At 46.6% G+C, this 21868-nt stretch overlaps 1 protein-coding gene across 1 annotated transcript in view; it reads right to left on the bottom strand.

Moving 5' to 3' along the window:
* The window catches only part of LOC139577178 (multiple C2 and transmembrane domain-containing protein 1-like), a 291904-nt gene that overhangs the window by 126960 nt on the left and 143076 nt on the right, over positions 1-21868 (bottom strand). The window contains exons 7-9 of the mRNA XM_071404089.1: positions 17507-17677; positions 16762-16892; positions 7741-7927 (exon numbers count right to left, since the gene is read on the bottom strand). Coding sequence (XP_071260190.1) covers positions 7741-7927; positions 16762-16892; positions 17507-17677 — 489 coding nt within the window. The remainder of the gene's footprint in view (positions 1-7740; positions 7928-16761; positions 16893-17506; positions 17678-21868) is intronic.

Raw genomic sequence — 21868 nt, 5'->3', positions numbered from 1 at the left:
ATCCAGCATCTCACAGCTAGAGACACCAGTCCTCCAGCATCTCACAGCAAGAGAGACACCAGTCCTCCAGCATCTCACAGCTAGAGAGACACCAGTCCTCCAGCATCTCAGAGCTAGAGACACCAGTCCTCCAGCATCTCACAGCTAGAGACACCAGTCCTCCAGCATCTCACAGCTAGAGAGACACCAGTCCTCCAGCATCTCACAGCTAGAGACACCAGTCCTCCAGCATCTCACAGCTAGAGACACCAGTCCTCCAGCATCTCACAGCTAGAGAAACACCAGTCCTCCAGTATCGCACAGCTAGAGAGACACCAGTCCTCCAGCATCTCACAGCTAGAGACACCAGTCCTCCAGCATCTCACAGCTAGAGACACCAGTCCTCCATCATCTCACAGCTAGAGACACCAGTCCTCCAGCATCTCACAGCTAGAGAGACACCAGTCCTCCAGCATCTCACAGCTAGAGACACCAGTCCTCCAGCATCTCACAGCTAGATACACCAGTCCTCCAGCATCTCACAGCTAGAGACACCAGTCCTCCAGCATCTCACAGCTAGAGAGACACCAGTCCTCCAGCATCTCACAGCTAGAGACACCAGTCCTCCAGCATCTCACAGCTAGAGAGACACCAGTCCTCCAGCATCTCACAGCTAGAGACACCAGTCCTCCAGCATCTCACAGCTAGAGACACCAGTCCTCCAGCATCTCACAGCTAGAGAGACACCAGTCCTCCAGCATCTCACAGCTAGAGACACCAGTCCTCCAGCATCTCACAGCTAGAGACACACCAGTCCTCCAGCATCTCACAGCTAGAGAGACACCAGTCCTCCAGCATCTCACAGCTAGAGACACCAGTTCTCCAGCATCTCACAGCTAGAGACACCAGTCTTCCAGCATCTCACAGCTAGAGAGACACCAGTCCTCCAGCATCTCACAGCTAGAGACACCAGTCCTCCAGCATCTCACAGCTAGAGACACCAGTCCTCCAGCATCTCACAGCTAGAGACACCAGTCCTCCAGCATCTCACAGCTAGAGAGACACCAGTCCTCCAGCATCTCACAGCTAGAGAGACCAGTCCTCCAGCATCTCACAGCTAGAGACACCAGTCCTCCAGCATCTCACAGCTAGAGACACCAGTGCTCCAGCATCTCACAGCTAGAGAGACACCAGTCCTCCAGCATCTCACAGCTAGAGAGACACCAGTCCTCCAGCATCTCACAGCTAGAGAGACACCAGTCCTCCAGCATCTCACAGCTAGAGAGACACCAGTCCTCCAGCATCTCACAGCTAGAGACACCAGTCTTCCAGCATCTCACAGCTAGAGAGACACCAGTCCTCCAGCATCTCACAGCTAGAGACACCAGTCCTCCAGCATCTCACAGCTAGAGACACCAGTCCTCCAGCCTCTCACAGCTAGAGAGACACCAGTCCTCCAGCATCTCACAGCTAGGGAGACACCAGTCCTCCAGCCTCTCACAGCTAGAGAGACACCAGTCCTCCAGCATCTCACAGCTAGAGAGACACCAGTCCTCCAGCATCTCACAGCTAGAGAGACACCAGTCATCCAGCATCTCAGAGCTAGAGACACCAGTCCTCCAGCATCTCACAGCTAGAGAGACACCAGTCCTCCAGCATCTCACAGCTAGAGAGACACCAGTCCTCCAGCATCTCACAGCTAGAAACACCAGTCATCCAGCATCTCACAGCTAGAGAGACACCAGTCCTCCAGCATCTCACAGCTAGAGACACCAGTCCTCCAGCATCTCACAGCTAGAGACACCAGTCCTCCAGCATCTCACAGCAAGAGAGACACCAGTCCTCCAGCATCTCACAGCTAGAGACACCAGTCCTCCAGCATCTCACTGCTAGAGACACCAGTCCTCCAGCATCTCACAGCTAGAGAGACACCAGTCCTCCAGCATCTCACAGCTAGAGACACCAGTCCTCCAGCATCTCACAGCTAGAGAGACACCAGTCCTCCAGTATCGCACAGCTAGAGACACCAGTCCTCCAGCATCTCACAGCTAGAGAGACACCAGTCCTCCAGTATCGCACAGCTAGAGAGACACCAGTCCTCCAGCATCTCACAGCTAGAGACACCAGTCCTCCAGCATCTCACAGCTAGAGAGACACCAGTCCTCCAGCATCTCACAGCTAGAGACACCAGTCCTCCAGCATCTCACAACTAGAGACACCAGTCCTCCAGCATCTCACAGCTAGAGAGACACCAGTCCTCCAGCATCTCACAGCAAGAGAGACACCAGTCCTCCAGCATCTCAGAGCTAGAGACACCAGTCCTCCAGCATCTCACAGCTAGAGACACCAGTCCTCCATCATCTCACAGCTAGAGAGACACCAGTCCTCCAGCATCTCACAGCTAGAGACACCAGTCCTCCAGCATCTCACAGCTAGATACACCAGTCCTCCAGCATCTCACAGCTAGAGACACCAGTCCTCCAGCATCTCACAGCTAGAGAGACACCAGTCCTCCAGCATCTCACAGCTAGAGACAACCAGTCCTCCAGCATCTCACAGCTAGAGACACCAGTCCTCCAGCATCTCACAGCTAGAGAGACACCAGTCCTCCAGCATCTCACAGCTAGAGACACCAGTCCTCCAGCATCGCACAGCTAGATACACCAGTCCTCCAGCATCTCACAGCTAGAGACACCAGTCATCCAGCATCTCACAGCTAGAGAGACACCAGTCCTCCAGCATCTCACAGCTAGAGACACCAGTTCTCCAGCATCTCACAGCTAGAGACACCAGTCCTCCAGCATCTCACAGCTAGAGAGACACCAGTCCTCCAGCATCTCACAGCTAGAGACACCAGTCCTCCAGCATCTCACAGCTAGAGACACCAGTCCTCCAGCATCTCACAGCTAGAGAGACACCAGTCCTCCAGCATCTCACAGCTAGAGACACCAGTCCTCCAGCATCTCACAGCTAGAGAGACACCAGTCCTCCAGCATCTCACAGCTAGAGACACCAGTCCTCCAGCATCTCACAGCTAGAGACACCAGTCCTCCAGCATCTAGTCCTCCAGCATCACACAGCTAGAGAGACACCAGTCCTCCAGCACCTCACAGCTAGAGACACCAGTCCTCCAGCATCTCACAGCTAGAGAGACACCAGTCCTCCAGCATCTCACAGCTAGAGAGAAACCAGTCCTCCAGCATCTCACAGCTAGAGACACCAGTCCTCCAGCATCTCACAGCTAGAGACACCAGTCCTCCAGCATCTCACAGCTAGAGACACCAGTCCTCCAGCATCTCACAGGTAGAGAGACACCAGTCCTCCAGTCCGTTCGTAATTAACAACCACAATAGACAGAATAGCATCCAAACCTATTCCAGGGGGGGAATAACAGCTATAAGCCCATCCGTGTGGGTCTTCATCAAACAGACCAAAGACTAGGGCCAGACTATAATGGAGACACACACATTTCAATAAGCCATATAGGATGAGAAAAGGGACTTGGAGAAACCCAGCGTCTCCAGAGCCCACTCTCAGGTGAGTATTATCAGTTCTCTTCAATGGAGGCAGATTAAGGGGAGGGAAACGCCTGCATTGTAGGCTGACCTCGGAAAGCACTTTAAACGGGCTAACGTCTTCCTTCTGCTGCCTCACCATTTACACAGGGACTTACCGTGGAGGGATGAGGGTTTCGTCAGGCAGCCAGCTGAAAGCTGAAAGTCATCTGATATGACTGTGCTGTGTTAATGATGTTGGGCCGGGCCAGTAGTGAGAAGTCAGGGACAGAGGGACTTAAACTGTGTTCGTTCTTCGACCATACGTTTTTAAGGAGCCATCTTCTTTGCTTCAAAGCCCGGGCGCTATGACGATGACAATGCATGGCACTTGAAACCCTCACCAACCCCCTTCCCTAAATAGCTTACTGGTTGGTTGGTTGGTTGATGGGGGGAGGGAGGTGGGGGTGAAGGCTAGGTGGTGTGTTAGGGAGGATGCAGTGATTAGTACTAGTGGGTGTTTTGTACGGCCGTCTGCTAGACAGCTGATTCCAAACTGATGATATCAGGGAATACATTCGCCCGAGCAATGCTTCACACACATACACACATATTCATGAACACATGCACAGACACACTGAGACACACACACAGACGTGCACGCACAGGGGCGTGCACACACACACACACACACACTCGGACTAATTTGCTTTGGGTATTGTACAGCATTAGTACCAGCACTTGCTGTTATCTGTGTGTCTTGATAAGGTACATCTTTATTAAATTCTCTCATTAAAAGGGCATCAGTCAGGAGAAAAGGAATATGCTAATGGTGGCAGTCCTCTTCAAACCAAACCACACTGTCCCCCTCCAACTGAATAACCTACACAGAAAGACGAAGAGCAGAACCTACACAGAGAGACGCTGAGAAGAACCTATACAGAAAGATGAAGAGCAGAACCTACACAGAGAGCCAAAGAGCAGAACCTATACAGAGAGATGAAGAGCAGAACCTACACAGAAAGACGAAGAGCAGAACCTATACAGAAAGACAGAGAGCAGAACCTACACAGAGAGCCAAAGAGCAGAACCTATACAGAGAGATGAAGAGCAGAACCTACACAGAAAGACGAAGAGCAGAACCTATACAGAAAGACAGAGAGCAGAACCTACACAGAGAGACGCTGAGAAGAACCTATACAGAAAGATGAAGAGCAGAACCTATACAGAAAGACAGAGAGCACAACCTACACAGAGAGACGCTGAGAAGAACCTACACAGAAAGACGAAGAGCAGAACCTATACAGAAAGACAGAGAGCACAACCTACACAGAGAGACGCTGAGAAGAACCTACACAGAAAGACAAAGAGCAGAACCTATACAGAGAGATGAAGAGCATAACCTACACAGAGAGGCGAAGAGCATAACCTACACAGAGAGACAAAGAGCAGAACCTACACAGAAATATGAAGAGCAGAACCTACACAGAGAGACGAAGAGCAGAAACTACACAGATAGACGAATAGCAGAACCTTCACAGAGAGACAGAGAGCAGAACCTACACAGAGAGACAGAGAGCAAAACCTATACAGAGAGACAGAGAGCAGAACCTACACAGAGAGACAGAGAGCAGAACCTACACAGAGAGACAGAGAGCAGAACCTACACAGAGAGACAGAGAGCAGAACCTACACAGAGAGACAGAGAGCATAACCTACACAGAGTGACAGAGAGCAGAACCTACACAGAGAGACAGAGAGCATAACCTACACATAGAGACAGAGAGCAGAACCTACACAGAGAGACAGAGAGCAGAACCTACACAGAGAGACAGAGAGCAGAACCTACACAGAGAGACAGAGAGCACAACCTACACCGAGAGACAGAGAGCAAGCATGAAAACGAGGGAGAGAAAAGATGGGGGAAAATGTCTCTGTTCAACGCGCAGAAAAACAGGGGCTCTGGAGTTGTAAAAGGTGAAATAGCTTTTTCTTTTCATTTTGCATGCCTACCCCTGCCAGCACAACCTCATCCCTTACTTCTCGCTATTACTATTACACACACACACTCCCGACCCTAGCTCAAAGTGAGTGAAGGAAGAGAGGCCCTCCCGCCATCTGTCTAGGTCCTAGAGCTCCCCCCTTTGAGCGTAGGATGCCACTGCAGCGCGGGAAGTGCTCTCATGGCCAGCCAATGAGCTGCTAGCGTTGTATGTAGGTCACGCGTCCGTGGTTGGCCTGTGGAGCGCTCTCCACTGGAGCTCACCCAGATCAACCACACAACCCAGCAGGACTCTACACTTAAATTAGAGCACAGTTTACACACACACACACACACACACACACACACACACACACACACACACACACACACACACACACACACACACACACACACACACACACACACACACACACACACACACACACACACACACACACACACACACACACACACACACACACACACACACACACACACACAATCAATCAAACTCCTACATACAATCAAATGAAGTAGGTTGCTAGAATATGTTGAAATTACAGAGATATAAATGACACACACAGCGCTGTAGGAGTATTCAGTCCCTGTCTTAATGAAGGAGCACAGTGTTGGAACAACACTCCTCCATGACTCAATATGCATTATCAGACAGTTAAGTATCTTCCACCAGATGACATACTGTTGATATATGACGAGTGTCCCCCATCAGGCCTGTCAGAGAGTGAGCTCCAGAGCCCTGTGTGAGTGTTTGTGTGTGTGTGTCTTTGTGCTGGGCTGATGGCTGAGTGGCAGCCAGTGAAGGGTTAACAGCATTAAGACAACAGGCAGAGTGTATTGTGCTGTGGCGGGAGGGCCTCAGGAGGACAGGGAGCCTAAGACTCCTCAGAGAGACACCATGCCTTTTACAGCAAACACACTGAGGTCCTACTGACGGGTTCATTAACATACACACACACTCACACACACACACACACAGTAACACACTAGCACACTCCACAGAGACTTTTACATATTCACAAATATAAATATTCACACCCACTCACACTATGGTATAAAACCCTAATACACTAGAAACCAAGGTCTCTCAGTGGAGAGAGAAGAGGGATTCACGGCAGCTTCAGTTTCAATAGAATCTGTCAGGCTGTCTTCTCTCTTAACCTATCAGCCCCCTCTTTTTCTCCACTTCTCTCTACCTCAGCCTGTATCTTTCTGTCCCCTCCCCTCTTTCAGCAGTAGTTAGCAGGTCAAAGCCATTTTGATGGAAACGTTGGGGCAGTATAAGGCTTGGTAGGAAGGCCCAAAAAATGGTCAAAGACTCCAGCCACCCAAGTCATAGACTGTTCTCTCTGCTACCGCACGGCATGCGGTACCGGAGCGCCAAGTCTAGGTCCAAAAGGCTTCTTAACAGCTTCTACCCCCAAGCCATAAGACTGCAGAAAAATTTAGCAAATGGCCACCCAGACTATTTACATTGACGTCCCCCCTTTGTTTTTACACTGCTGCAACTCGCTGTTTATTATCTATGCATAGTCACTTTACCCCTACCTACATGTACAAATCACTTTGACTAACCTGTACCCCCGCACATTGACTGTACCAGTACCTCCTGTATATAGGTTAAGGGCTTGTAAGTAAGCATTTCACGTTAAGCTCTACACCTGTTGTATTCGACGCATGTGACAAATAACATTTGATTTGATTTGGTAAAGCAGAACAGACATGTATACAGTGTAGAGTGAAGATGATCTTGGGTCAGTTTTGCATTTCCCCCACTAATGGTTAAGGTTAGTATTGGAGGAGGGGAAGCTGATCCTAGATCTGTACTTACTGGAAACTTCACCCTGGAGCCATTTAGAACACGGACAGGTGAGAAAAACAGGGCCTGGAGGGTGTTGTTCCTCTGAACGATCCATTTATCAGTATTGATTGGCTACTGGTTGGAAATGTGATTGAATGAAAAACAAGTTCACATTGCTGTACTTACAAGTCGTTGATATAATGCTGCAGCTTCATGTCTCCACAAGAGGGAGCAGGAGAGACCTAGAGCCTGATAGCTGCTGTTAAGGTCACATAGGCTGTGTTTAGACAGGCAGACCAATTCTGATTGGTCTTTTGACTGAAGAAGATCTGATTTGAAAAAAACTGATGTGATTGGTCAAAAGACCAATTAGTGAAGAAATATCAGAATTGGGCTGCCTGTGTAAACCCAGCCTTAGTGACGCAGACACGCATGCATAGACACACACACACAAACTAACTCACATATCTCTGTAGTATCTGGTGTCTCTCGTGTGGGTCGTCCAGGATATTGACCGATAGGTCCGAGATGGACACTGCTGCTGCCCCCGTGAGTGTGACCAGCAGCACCAGCATGCCCTCGCCCTCCTCCAGCGGCAGGTCCAATTTATGAGTGTGCTCTTTACTGAGTGGTGACAGGTCTATCGAACACCTGAAAAACACACACATATTTGGAATTTGAGACGTACAGGTCTATGTAGACTAACATTGAGAGGAAAAAACAAAACCACGAGAGTGAGAAAGAGTGAGATGTTGGTAAAAGCAGGAGAAAGAGGGGACGAGAAAGAGTGAGGTAGAAAAGACAATAGAGAGATAGAGGCAGAGATGGGGAGAGAGATAGAGAGGAAGAGATGGGGAGAGAGAGAGAGAGAGAGAGAGAGGCAGAGATGGGGAGAGAGAGAGAGAGGCAGAGATGGGGAGAGAGAGAGAGAGACAGAGATGGGGGGGGGAGAGAGAGAGAGAGAGAGCGAGATTAGACCCAACCAAATCATGAGAAAACAAAAAGATAATTATATGACACATTTGAAAGAATTAACAAGAAAAATGAACAAACTAGAATGCTATTTGGCCCTAAACAGAATGAGGGCTATTTGGCCCTCAGGCAGAATACCTGACCACTGTGACTGACCCAAACTTAAGGAAAGCTTTGACTATGTACAGACTCAGTGAGTATAGCCATGCTATTGAGAAAGGACACCGTAGGCAGACCCCAAGAGAAGACAGGCTATGTGCACTCTGCCCACAAAAAGAGGTGTAAACCTAACCTCCTGCCAAATATATGGCCATATTAGAGACACATATTTCCCTCGGATTACAAAGATCCACAAAGAATTTGAAAACAAACCCAATTTTGATAAACTCCCATATCTACTGGGTGAAATACCACAGTGTGCATCACAGCAGCAAGACTTGTGACCTGTTGCCACAATAAAAGGGCAACCAGTGAAGAACAAACACCATTGTAAATACAACCCATATTTATGTTTATTTATTTTCCCTTTTGTACTTTAACTATTTGCACATTGTTACAAAACTGAGATGGGGGGAGGGAGAGAGAGAGGGGCAGAGATGGAGAGAGGCAGAGATGTGGGAGAGAGGGAGGCAGAGATGGGGGAGAGAAAGAGGGGCAGAGATGGAGAGAGCGAGAGAGAGAGAGAGAGAGCGAGAGAGGCAGAGATGTGGGAGAGAGAGAGAGAGAGAGAGAGAGAGAGAGAGAGAGAGAGAGATGTGGGAGAGAGAGAGGCAGAGATGGGGGAAGGGAGAGAGAGAGGGGCAGAGATGGAGAGAGGCAGAGATGTGGGAGAGAGGGGGAGAGAGAGAGAGAGAGAGAGAGAGAGAGAGAGAGAGAGAGAGAGAGAGAGAGAGAGAGAGAGAGAGAGAGAGAGAGAGAGAGAGAGAGAGAGAGAGAGAGAGAGAGAGAGAGAGAGCGAGAGATGTGGGAGAGAGAGAGGCAGAGATGGGGGGAGAGAGAAAGAGGGGCAGAGATGGGAGGAGAGAGAGAGAAGTCATGCAGAAGAACAGCTCCTGACTTGTTATAACTTTCTGGTTGTTAAGAGTGAGATTAACACGATTAAATTAGCAAAAAATGTAAAGGTAATCAAATTGTACAACTGAAGATCAACACAGGAGGAAAAGATTGGTCTTTTAACTCACTCTCTGTCAATCTTAATCGTGCTAGCTAGCCATATTCAAATTTGTCAACTAGCTTACCTTTAGCTCCAACTGTTTACTGGTGGTAACTATAGCAACATGGCCCCTGAGGCATGCTAGCAGCACCAGCAGTAGCAGAAACAGAGAGACTTTCCACCCCTTTTTTTGAATTGCCAGCAGAAATCAAATCAGAGAAGGGAAGAATCAATTTTAAACACAGAATTCTGAGGGAAAACCAAGAAACGTACTTTGCTGACTGCTCACACAACAGGACTGTTACAACCTGTTATTTTACACAGACCACACTACTGCCTGTCATACAGCTGTAACCAGGCATTTCAGCTATATGACAAAGAAAGGCATCTGCAAAGGAAGGCAAATCCACATTTTTGAGGACAGCGAGAAGGACCAGGAAAACAGGTTATTGACGGTAAACATGTACCAGAACGACACTGTCATGGTCCAGGGCAGTGAGGCAGCACTCAGCTCTTTTGTGCAGGACTTCCCCATCCCAAGGAAGCTAGCAGAAACCAAAAAAGACAAGGACAGCACACCGACCTCTCTCCTCACCTCGGAAATCCCAACAGAAGGAGTCCAGGCTCAGACCTACACCCACACAACAGGTCTATCCTCCCCCTGCCTGCCTACAACCACCAGAGCCAAGACCACACTACCATCAGCCTGCTGAGAGACAGACTGGCTTTGTTAGAGGTATGGGTTACTGAGCTAAAGGAGCAGCACCCCAGCTACACCACCTCCAGCCCAGACACAGAGCTTCTACAGGACCAGATCAACCAGTGCAGGACCCAGCTGAAGAACTCTGTCCAGCAGCTGAGAGAGAGCCTTACCACAGCTCTGGAGGAGGTAAAGGCCACCATGAGGAGAGAGCCTTACCACCGCGCTGGAGGAGGTAAAGGCCACCATGAGGAGAGAGCCTTACCACCGCGCTGGAGGAGGTAAAGGCCACCATGAGGAGAGAGCCTTACCACAGCGCTGGAGGAAGTAAAGGCCACCATGAGGAGAGAGCCTTACCACCGCGCTGGAGGAGGTAAAGGCCACCATGAGGAGAGAGCCTTACCACAGCTCTGGAGGAGGTAAAGGTCACCATGAGGAGAGAGCCTTACCCCCCCCCCCGACAACCCTTTACCCACACCCCCAGTCAACAAGGAAGCTCACATGGGGACACCTACTACAGAGAGAAGCTCTCTGGCCCCCCCTGACACACCCCTGCACACCACTCCTTGTACACAGGCCCTGTGTACCCCAGCCGGACTATTGGCCAGTCTGAGATATGGCTTTTTCTTTGCAACTCTGCCTGGAAGGCCAGCATCCCGGAGTTTCCTCTTCACTGTTGATGTTGAGACTGGTGTTTTGCAGGTACTGTTTAATGAACCTGCCAGTTAAGGACTTGTGAGGCGTCTGTTTCTCAAACTAGACACTCTAATGTACTTGTTCTCTTGCTCAGTTGTGCACCGGGGCCTCCCACTCCTCTTTCTATTCTGGTTAGAGCCAGTTTGCGCTGTTCTGTGAAGGGAGTAGTACACAGCGTTGTACGAAATCTTCAGTTTCTTGGCCATTTCTCGCATGGAATAGCCTTCATTTCTCAGAACAAGAATAGACTGACGAGTTTCAGAAGAAAGTGTTTCTGGCCATTTTGAGCCTGTAATCGAACTCACAAATACTGATGCTCCAGACACTCAACTAGTCTAAAGAAGGCCAGTTTTATTGCTTCTTTATCAGCGCTACAGTTTTCAGCTGTGCTAACATAGTTGCAAAAGGTTTTTCTAATGATCAATTAGCCTTTTAAAATCATAAGCTTGGATTAGCTAACACAATATGCCATTGGAACACAGGAGTGATAGTTGCTGATAATGGGCCTCTGTACGTCTATGTACTGTAGATATTCCATTAAAAATCAGCTACAATAGTTATTTACAACATTAACAATGTCTAAGTCGCTCTGGATAAGAGCGTCTGCTAAATGACTTAAATGTAAATGTAAATGTCTACACTGTATATATAATCAATTTTATGTTATTTTAATGGACAAAAAATTTGCATTTCTTTCAAAAAGTGACCTAAGTGACCCCAAACTTTTGAACGGTAGAGTATATATATAGAACGCTTAACAACTTAATAGTTAGTAGCTACTGTATTTCTGACTGTGCTATTCTTTCTATTTGCAACATGAAATCACTATGACTTAGCATGTGGAACATTCAGGGCCTAAACTCATCAACCTTTGGACTGAAGAGTTTAGCACTGGAGTTCAACAAAAATCTTAAAGATGTTGACATCATCATTCTGCAGGCGACATATAAGGCAGACATTGTCACTCACTGTCCCACAGGCTACAGAGAGGTAATTGTGCCATCACAGAAACACAGCTCTGTCAATAGAGGCAAAGACTCTGGAGGATTGATCATTTGGTCAAATCCGAAATACAAAATCTAATTCATCCCCTCAAAATTAGTAAATATCACATTCGGTAAAAAAAAAGAAGAAGAACAGGTACTGACAGAAAAATATGTGTTTCTTTATGCAATATACACCCCCCCCCCCCCCCAGAATCCCCATATTACTCAGAGGAGATCTTCCCCACACTTGAGGAGGAGACGTGCCATTTCCAGGCCCAGGGAAATCTGTGGGGACACAAATGCACGCACAGGAACACTACCTGATCTAACGAGCACACGAGGGGACAGCTTTATTACAGGCCATACTGTTTCTAACTGTCGTAATCTCCCCCATATCTACAACGGTGACAGCACCATCAACAAAAATGGAAGGGATCTGTTGCAGCTCTGTCGAAGCCTGGGTCTGTACTTTGTCAATGGTAGGTTATGGGGGGACTCTTTAGGGAGATTCACCTATTGCTCACCTCTTGGCCACAGCACAGTAGACTATATGATTACAGACATTGACCCTTTCTCTCTCAGCTCATTCACCATCAAGCCACTAACACCCCTGTCTGATCAGAGCCAAATTACGTTGTTCCTCAAAAGAACAGACATGGAAACAACCAGACATTCACAGCCCAGTAAGCTGTAGAACATCAGAAATTCAAACAGATTGTTTCATTCTATTCAGATTCATACAGATGGGCCCAAAACAGCACAAAAGAATACCAGAAAGCAAACGGTAACCAAAATATCCAAACCCTCTTAGATAACTTTCTGCATACCATATTCACGCACAGTAAAGAAGGCATCAATCTGGCAGTAAAAAACAACTATATATTCAGGAAAACGGCAAAAGAAGCACAACTAAAATTGATAAAAAACAAAACAAAAAAGACTGTTTGCTTTCCGGTATTTCTGGTTTGATGCAGATTGTAAAATTATGAGGAAAAATCTTAGAACACTATCAAACCAAAAGCACAGAGACCCAAATAATGGTGAATTACACCTTCATTACTGTGAGACTTTAAAACTCTACAAACATACACTCAGAACCAAAAAAGCACAGTACAACAGCAAGCAGCTGACATTAGTTGAGGAGTCCATAAACACAAACAACTTCTGGCAAAATTGGAAAAAACTAATCAAATCAAGAGGAATTAGTGATACAAAATGGTGACATATGGACAACCCATTTTAAAACACTCTATAACACCGTTCAAATTGACAGAAACGCAGAACAATGACAAATTCATGAGAAGTTGAATGGATTAGAAAAAGCTATAAAGGACAATCAAAATCCATTGGACTCCCCAATTACTGACCAGGAGCTCTATAAGAAACTTCAGGGCCTCAAATTTAAAAAAGCACGCGGATCTGATGGCATCCTAAATGAGATGCAAAATGTAAATTGGCTATATTAAAACGGTTTAATTTGATCCTGAGTGTAGGTTATTTTCCTGACATCTGGAATCAAGGACTCATAACCCCAATATTTAAGAACAGAGACAAATTTGACCCTAACAATTAGAGGCATTTGTGTGAACAGTAACCTGGGGAAGGTTTTCTGTAGTATTATAAATATAAGAGTTCTAAACTTCCTTAATAAGCACAATGTCTTGAGTAAAAGCCAAATTAGATTTATACCAAAACATTGCACAACTGATCATATTTACACCCTACACACCCTGATACATAAATATGTCCACCAAAATAATACCAAAATGTATGCTTGCTTTATCGACTTCCAAAAAGCATTTGTGTCACGTTCCTGACCTGTTTTCCTTTGTTTTGTATTTGTTTTAGTTGGTCAGGGCGTGAGTTGGGTGGGTTGGTCTAGGTTTGATTTTCTATGTTGGGATTTTGTGTTCGGCCTGGTATGATTCTCAATCAGAGACAGCTGTCAATCGTTGTCCCTGATTGAGAATCATACTTAGGCAGCCTGGGTTTCACCTGTGTTTTGTGGGTGTTTGTTCCTGTGTCAGTGTTTGGGCCACACAGGACTGTTTCAGGTTAGTCACGTTTGTTGGTTGTTGTATTTTGTAGTGTTTGTTGTTTTCCCATTAAAATATGAATACTTACCAATCCGCATCTTGGTCTGATCCATGCTCCTCCTCGTCTGAGGAGGAGAACGACTACGACAGCCGTTACAGAAACACCCACCATAACAGGACCAAGCGGATTGGAGAAGGAAGGCAAGAACAACAGCAATGGGGAAAAGAGGAATGGACTTGGGAGGAAATCCTAGACGGTAAAGGACCCTGGGCAGAGCCAGTGGAGTGTCGCCGCCCCAAAGCGGAGCTGGAGGCAGCGAAAGCGGAGAGGAGGTTTTATGAGGCGAAAGCAAGGCAGAGCGGCTGGAAACCCGAGAGGCTCACCCAAAAATTTCTTGGGGGGGGGGGGGGGCTAAAGGGGAGTGTGGCGAAGCCGGGTTGGATACCCGAGCCAACTCCCCGGGCTTACCGTGGAGTGAGAGGGCGTCGTACTGGTCAGACACCGTGTTATGCGGTGGAGCGCACGGTGTCCCCAGTACGCGTGCTTAGCCCAGTGCGGGCTATTCCACCTTGCCGCACTGGGAGGGATAGGTTGGGCATCGAGCCGGGTGCCATGAAGCCGGCCCAACATATCTGGCCTCCAGTATGTCTCCTCGGGCCGGCGTACATGGCACCAGCCTTACAGGTGGTGTCCCCGGTTCGCCTGCATAGCCCAGTGCGGGCTATTCCACCTCGCCGCACTGGCAGGGCTACGGGGACCATTCAACCTGGTAAGGTTGGGGAGGCTCGGTGCTCAAGAGCACGTGTCCTCCTTCACGGTCCGGTATATCCGGCGCCACCTTCCCACCCCAGCCCAGTACCATCAGTGCCGACACCACGCACCAGGCTTCCAGTGCATTTCCAGAGCCCTGTTCCTCCTCCACGCACTCTCCCTGTGGTGCGTGTCTCCAGTCCAGTGCCTCCAGTTCCGGCACCACGCACCAGACCTACTGTGCGCCTCAGCAGGTCAGAGTTGGCCGTCTGCTCAACGCCGCCTGCGCTGCTTGCCTGCTCAGCGCAGCCTGTGTCTGAACTGCCTGCCTTCCCAGCGCTGTCTGAACTGCCTGCCTTCCCAGCGCTGTCTGAACTGCCTGCCTTCCCAGCGCTGTCTGAACTGCCTGCCTGCCCAGCGCTGCCCGTCTGTCCCGAGCCTTTAGAGCCGTCCAGCCAGGACCAGCCAGAGCCGTCCAGCCAGGACCAGCCAGAGCCGTCCAGCATTTGATTCTATTTGGCATTCAGGACTGTTCTACAAAGTTATTGAAAGGGGTGTATGGGGTAAAACATATGACATAATTAAATCAATGTATACTGGCAATATGTGCAGCATCAAAACTGGCAAGAAAAAAACTATTCTTTAACCAGGGGCGATGCCTTCGCCAGGGTTGCAATCTGAACCCTGCACTCTTCAATATTTACATCAATGAATTGGCCACTATTCTAGAAAAATCCTCAGCCGCTGATGTTAGTCTCCACAATTCAGAGGTTAAATGCCTACTCTTCACAACTGACCTATGCCTGCTGTCACCCACAGCACATAGCCTACGGCAGAGCCTGGACCTGCTAGAGCAGTACTGCCAGACCTGGGCCCTGGCAGTAAACCCCCAAAAGACTAAAATAATGATTTTCCAGAGAAGATCCAGATCTCAGGAAATTAGACCAAAGTTCTCAATTAGTACAAAATATATAGAGTACTGCACACACTACAATTATTTAGGTTTCAAAATAAGCTCAACTGGACACCTTAATGCAGGGAATGAACTGAGAGAGAAAGCACGCAGGGCATTCCACGCTGTAACGCTCGTCTTTCTCCTCTTCTGAAGAGGAGCATGGATCGGACCAAAACGCAGCGTGGGTTGAATACATATTTGTTTATTTAAGACAGACGAAAAAACTCTTAAACAAACTACAAAACAATAAACGACGTGAACAGACCTGAACTTGTGAACATATAACATGAACGCACGAACAGGAAGGAACACACGAATGAAATAAACGAAACGAACGAAAACAGTCCCGTGTGGCACAAACACTGACAAAGTACAGGCTCAGTGAGCACAGCCTTGCCATTGAGAAGGGTAGACAGAGGAAAACCTCTCTCCATCTCTCCCTCCCTCTCTCTCCGTCTCTCTGTCAGTCCAGTGTCATGTCAAGTTACTCGTGCAATAGGAAGCAGGCAGGCTCACTGGTTGTGTGTGTGTGTGTGTGTGTGTGTGTGTGTGTGTGTGTGTGTGTGTGTGTGTGTGTGTGTGTGTGTGTGTGTGTGTGTGTGTGTGTGTGTGTGTGTGTGTGTGTGTGTGTGTGTGTGTGTGTGTGTGTGTGTGTGTGTGTGTGTGTGTGTGTGTGTGTGTGTGTGTGTGTGTGTGTGTGTGTGTTAATGACCCTGTCAGTAGGACCTCAGTGGGCCTGGAACAGATGGGTATTTAAGGAGGGGAACAGCCAATTACAATAGACACTAGCTCACAGGAAGAGGACACTACCAGCTCCTCCAATCTCCTCTCTGAGCTATTAGCCTCCTGTCTTTCAGACTTAGTGGGGACTTGTCAGACAAACACACACGCACACACTAATGGACACAAACACACACGTAGCGGATGAAAGTCAGGCTAACGGTCCTGTGATGACTGCGACCTCAAATTCAGTGTCACCTTCAGCCCAAGAGGGAATCTCACGTCAACTAAACACACACACGGCAGACCCTTAGAGCATATGAATGCAAGTGTATGTGTGTGTGTATAAGTGTGTATAAGTGTGTATAAGCGTGTGTGTGTGTGTGTGTGTGTGTGTGTGTGTGTGTGTGTGTGTGTGTGTGTGTGTGTGTGTGTGTGTGTGTGTGTGTGTGTGTGTGTGTGTGTGTGTGTGTGTGTGTGTGTGTGTGTGTGTGTGTGTGTGTGTGAAAAGCCCACCTGCCCATGAAGTCGTCCTTCTTGCCTGCGTCTTTGTCCCAGACGGTGATGTCGATGAAGCCCCCCTGCTCCTCATAAAGATGGAAGTCAAACTGCTCTCTCCACTGGGGGTTCAGAGTCTTGGGTATCGTCTGTGGAAGAAGCACACAAATGGTTGCATCTGTGTGTGTGTGTGTGTGTGTGTGTGTGTGTGTGTGTGTGTGTGTGTGTGTGTGTGTGTGTGTGTGTGTGTGTGTGTGTGTGTGTGTGTGTGTGTGTGTGTGTGTGTGTGTGTGTGCGTGCGTGCGTGCGTGCGTGTGTGTCAGTGTTTCCCCTTATCATGGTTCAAGTTCAAGTTGTATTTGTCACCAGCACAAGTACAGTGAAATGCGTAACATGTCCTATTTCTTTGTATTTGTGTGTATTTAAAACAAATACCACTAATGTTAGCATCTGACATGATTAACTGAAAACACATCTTCTTAGCTTGGCTTTTCCTTAGGGTGCTTTTTAGTTGTTCAGTTTGTGTCATTCTTTTGTTTTTTGTCTTATGTTTGTTGTGTAGTAAATATTTTAGCTTTACATTTGATAGTCTTTTCTTGTAAAGCACATTGCGTGCATTCCATGTCTGAAATGTGCTGTATAAATAAAGCTTGATTTGATCTATCATCTAATGCTAAAGTCTGCTGACTTTGATTGATTGATAGCTAAGAATTGTCTAGGAAGTGGGGTGGTTGGTACAGTGTGATAAGGCTGGTGGAGGTACCTTGCTCTTGTATTTCTGATGGCCCAGTCTGAACTTGACGTAGGGGTCACTGAAGCCGTTGGCGTCCATAGGCTGGAGGTCACGAGCCTCGATCAGACTGATGCTCACTATACCTCTCCACAGCTGAGCTTTCCTGTGGACATCTGACAACCGCATACTCGAATGCTGCTGCTAATAAAACACACACACACACACACACACACACACACACACACACACACACACACACACACACACACACACACACACACACACACACACACACACACACACACACACACACACACACACACACACAGAAACAGAGAAATTCTCAATAGGATTCCAACTTCTGAATTGTGACAATCAATCATAGTACTCTACCTGCAGACACACAGCAATACAAACACAGGACAGACATGGAGACCATACAAAGAGATGCAGGCAAAGGAACAAACACACAGTCAAACACAGAACATGTGAGTAGTCAGCTCCTGGTTCAAAGTTTGTCCAACATGCTGTGGATCACCCCTGTACCATAGCGATATACACAGAGTATACCAAACATTAGGAATAACATCCTAATATTGAATTGCACCCCGCTTATGCCATAAGAACAGCCTCATATCGTTGGGGCATGGACTTTACAAGGTGTCGAAAGTGTTCCACAGGGATGCTGGCCCATGTTGACTCCAATGCTTCCCACAGTTGTGCCAAGTTGGCTGGATGTCCTTTGGGTGGTGGACCATTCTTGATACACAGGAGAATCTGTTGAGCTTGAAAACCCCAGCAGCCAGCGTTGTAGTTCTTCAAACCGGTGGCCTGACACCAACTACCATACCCTGTTCAAAGGCACCTACATATTTTGTCTTGCCCATTCACCCTCTAAATCCCACAGATACACAATCTATGTTTTAATTGTCTCAAGGCTTAAAAATCCTTCTTTAACCTGTCTCCTCCCCTTCATCTACACTGATTGAAGTGGATTTAACAAGTGACATGAATAAGGGATCATAGCTTTCACCTTGAATTTTAAATGGATAAAATGTAGATTTTGTGTCAAAGTGTTTTTAGAAATGTTTACACATTAATTGAAAATGAAAAGCTGAAATGTCTTGATTCAATAAGTATTCAACCCGTTTGTTATGGAAAGCCTAAATAAGTTCAAGAGAAAACATTTGCATAACAAGTCACATACTGTAAGTTGCATGGACATGATTTTTGAATGACTACCTCATCTCTGTGTCGAGCAGTGAATTTCAAACACAGATTGAAAAACAAATACCAGGGAAGTTTTCCAATGCCTCGCAAAGAAGTGCACCTATTGGTGAAGCATGGTGAAGTTATTAATTACACTTTGGATGGGTGTATCAATAAACCCAGTCACTAGAAAGATACAGGTGTCCTTCCTAACTCAGTTGCCGGAGAGGAAGAAAACTGCTCAGGTATTTCACCATGAGGACAATGGTGACTTTAAAACAGTTATAGAGTTGAATGGCAGTGATAGGAGTAAACTGAGGATGGATCAACAACATTGTAGTTACTCCACAAAACTAAACTAAACGACAGAGTGAAAAGAAGGAAGTTTGTACAGAATAATAAATGTCCAAAAACTGCATCTTGTTTGCAATAAGGCACTAAAGTAAACATATTTGCAAGCATTGTGATGGCTGCATCATGTTATAGGTAAGGACTAGGGAGTTTAGAGCTAAGCACAGGCAAAATCCTAGAGGAAAACCCAGTGGCCTAGTTACAGTTTTGACTTAACTTGGCTTTAAAATCTATGGCAAGACTTGAAAATGGCTATGGCAAGACTTGAAAATGGCTGTGGCAAGACTTGAAAATGGCTATGGCAAGGCTTGAAAATGGCTATGGCAAGACTTGAAAATGGCTGTGGCAAGACTTGAAAATGGCTGTCTAGCAATGATCAACAACCAACTTGACAGAGCTTGAAGAATTTTTTAAGGAATAATGTGCAATCAAGTTTTGCAAAGCTCTTAGAGACTTACCCAGAAAGACTCACAGCTGTAATCATATGTATTAATTCAAGAGATTGAATACTTATGTATTCAAGTGTTAGAATTTTTCTTCCATTTTGTCACGTTCCTGACCTGTTTTCTGTTGTTTTGTATGTGTTTAGTTGGTCAGGACGTGAGCTGGGTGGGAATTCTATGTTGTGTGTCTAGTTTGTCTGTTTCTATGTCCAGCCTAATATGGTTCTCAATCAGAGGCAGATGGTAATCGTTGTCCCTGATTGAGAATCATATATAGGAGGCTTGTTTTGTGTTGGGGTTTTGTGGGTGTTTGTTTCCTGTCTCTGTGTTTGTGTTCTGCACCAGATAGGTCTGTATCGGTTTTCACGTTTGTTATTTTGTAAGTTGTTTGTAGTGTTCACTTGTTCTTTAATTAAACATGTTGAGCACTGGCTACGCTGCATTTTGGTCCTCTCCTTCAACTATGGAAGAAAACCGTTACACATTTTGACATTACAGACTATTTTGTGTAAGTAGTTGACAAAAAATAACAATTGAACCCATTATTATCCCACCTTGTAATGCAACAAAATGTGGAAAAAGTGAAGCGGTGTGAATACTTCCTGAAGGGACTGTAGTAAATCCCATTGAGCTGTACCACTGACAGCATTAACTCACTGTAGTAAACCCCATTGAGCTGTACCACTGACAGTATTAACTCACTGTAGTAAACCCATTGAGCTGTACCACTGACAACATTAACTCACTGTAGTAAACCCCATTGAGCTGTACCACTGACAGTATTAACTCACTGTAGTAAACCCCATTGAGCTGTACCACTGACAGTATTAACTCACTGTAGTAAACCCCATTGAGCTGTACCACTGACAGCATTAACTCACTGTAGTAAACCCCATTGAGCTGTACCACTGACAGTATTAACTCACTGTAGTAAACCCCATTGAGCTGTACCACTGACAGTATTAACTCACTGTAGTAAACCCATTGAGCTGTACCACTGACAACATTAACTCACTGTAGTAAACCCCATTGAGCTGTACCACTGACAGTATTAACTCACTGTAGTAAACCCCATTGAGCTGTACCACTGACAACATTAACTCACTGTAGTAAACCCCATTGAGCTGTACCACTGACAGTATTAACTCACTGTAGTAAACCCCATTGAGCTGTACCACTGACAGCATTAACTCACTGTAGTAAACCCCATTGAGCTGTACCACTGGCAGCATTAATTCACTGTAGTAATCCCCATTGAGCTGTACCACTGACAACATTAACTCACTGTAGTAAACCCCATTGAGCTGTACCACTGACAACATTAACTCACTGTAGTAAACCCCATTCAGCTGTACCACTGGCAAGATTAACTCACTGTAGTAAACCCCATTGAGCTGTACCACTGACAGCATTAATTCACTGTAGTAAACCCATTGAGCTGTACCACTGACAGTATTAACTCACTGTAGTAAACCCCATTGAGCTGTACCACTGACAACATTAACTCACTGTAGTAAACCCCATTGAGCTGTACCACTGACAGTATTAACTCACTGTAGTAAACCCCATTGAGCTGTACCACTGACAACATTAACTCACTGTAGTAAACCCCATTGAGCTGTACCACTGACAACATTAACTCACTGTAGTAAACCCCATTGAGCTGTACCACTGACAACATTAACTCACTGTAGTAAACCCCATTGAGCTGTACCACTGACAACATTAACTCACTGTAGTAAACCCCATTAAGCTGTACCACTGACAACATTAACTCACTGTAGTAAACCCCATTCAGCTGTACCACTGGCAAGATTAACTCACTGTAGTAAACCCCATTGAGCTGTACCACTGACAACATTAACTCACTGTAGTAAACCCCATTCAGCTGTACCACTGACAGTATTAACTCACTGTAGTAAACCCCATTGAGCTGTACCACTGACAGTATTAACTCACTGTAGTAAACCCCATTGAGCTGTACCACTGACAACATTAACTCACTGTAGTAAACCCCATTGAGCTGTACCACTGACAGCATTAACTCACTGTAGTAAACCCCATTGAGCTGTACCACTGGCAACATTAACTCACTGTAGTAAACCCCATTGAGCTGTACCACTGACAGCATTAACTCACTGTAGTAAACCCCATTGAGCTGTACCACTGACAGCATTAACTCACTGTAGTAAACCCCATTGAGCTGTACCACTGACAAAATTAACTCACTGTAGTAAACCCCATTGAGCTGTACCACTGACAACATTAACTCACTGTAGTAAACCCCATTGAGCTGTACCACTGACAACATTAACTCACTGTAGTAAACCCCATTGAGCTGTACCACTGACAGCATTAACTTACTGTAGTAAACCCCATTGAGCTGTAC

The sequence above is a fragment of the Salvelinus alpinus genome, chromosome 5 (genome assembly GCF_045679555.1).
Source record: "Salvelinus alpinus chromosome 5, SLU_Salpinus.1, whole genome shotgun sequence".
In the NCBI taxonomy this organism is placed as follows: domain Eukaryota; kingdom Metazoa; phylum Chordata; class Actinopteri; order Salmoniformes; family Salmonidae; genus Salvelinus; species Salvelinus alpinus.
Note: the sequence above shows the minus strand (reverse complement) of the source record. Positions and strands in the feature narration are given on the sequence as shown.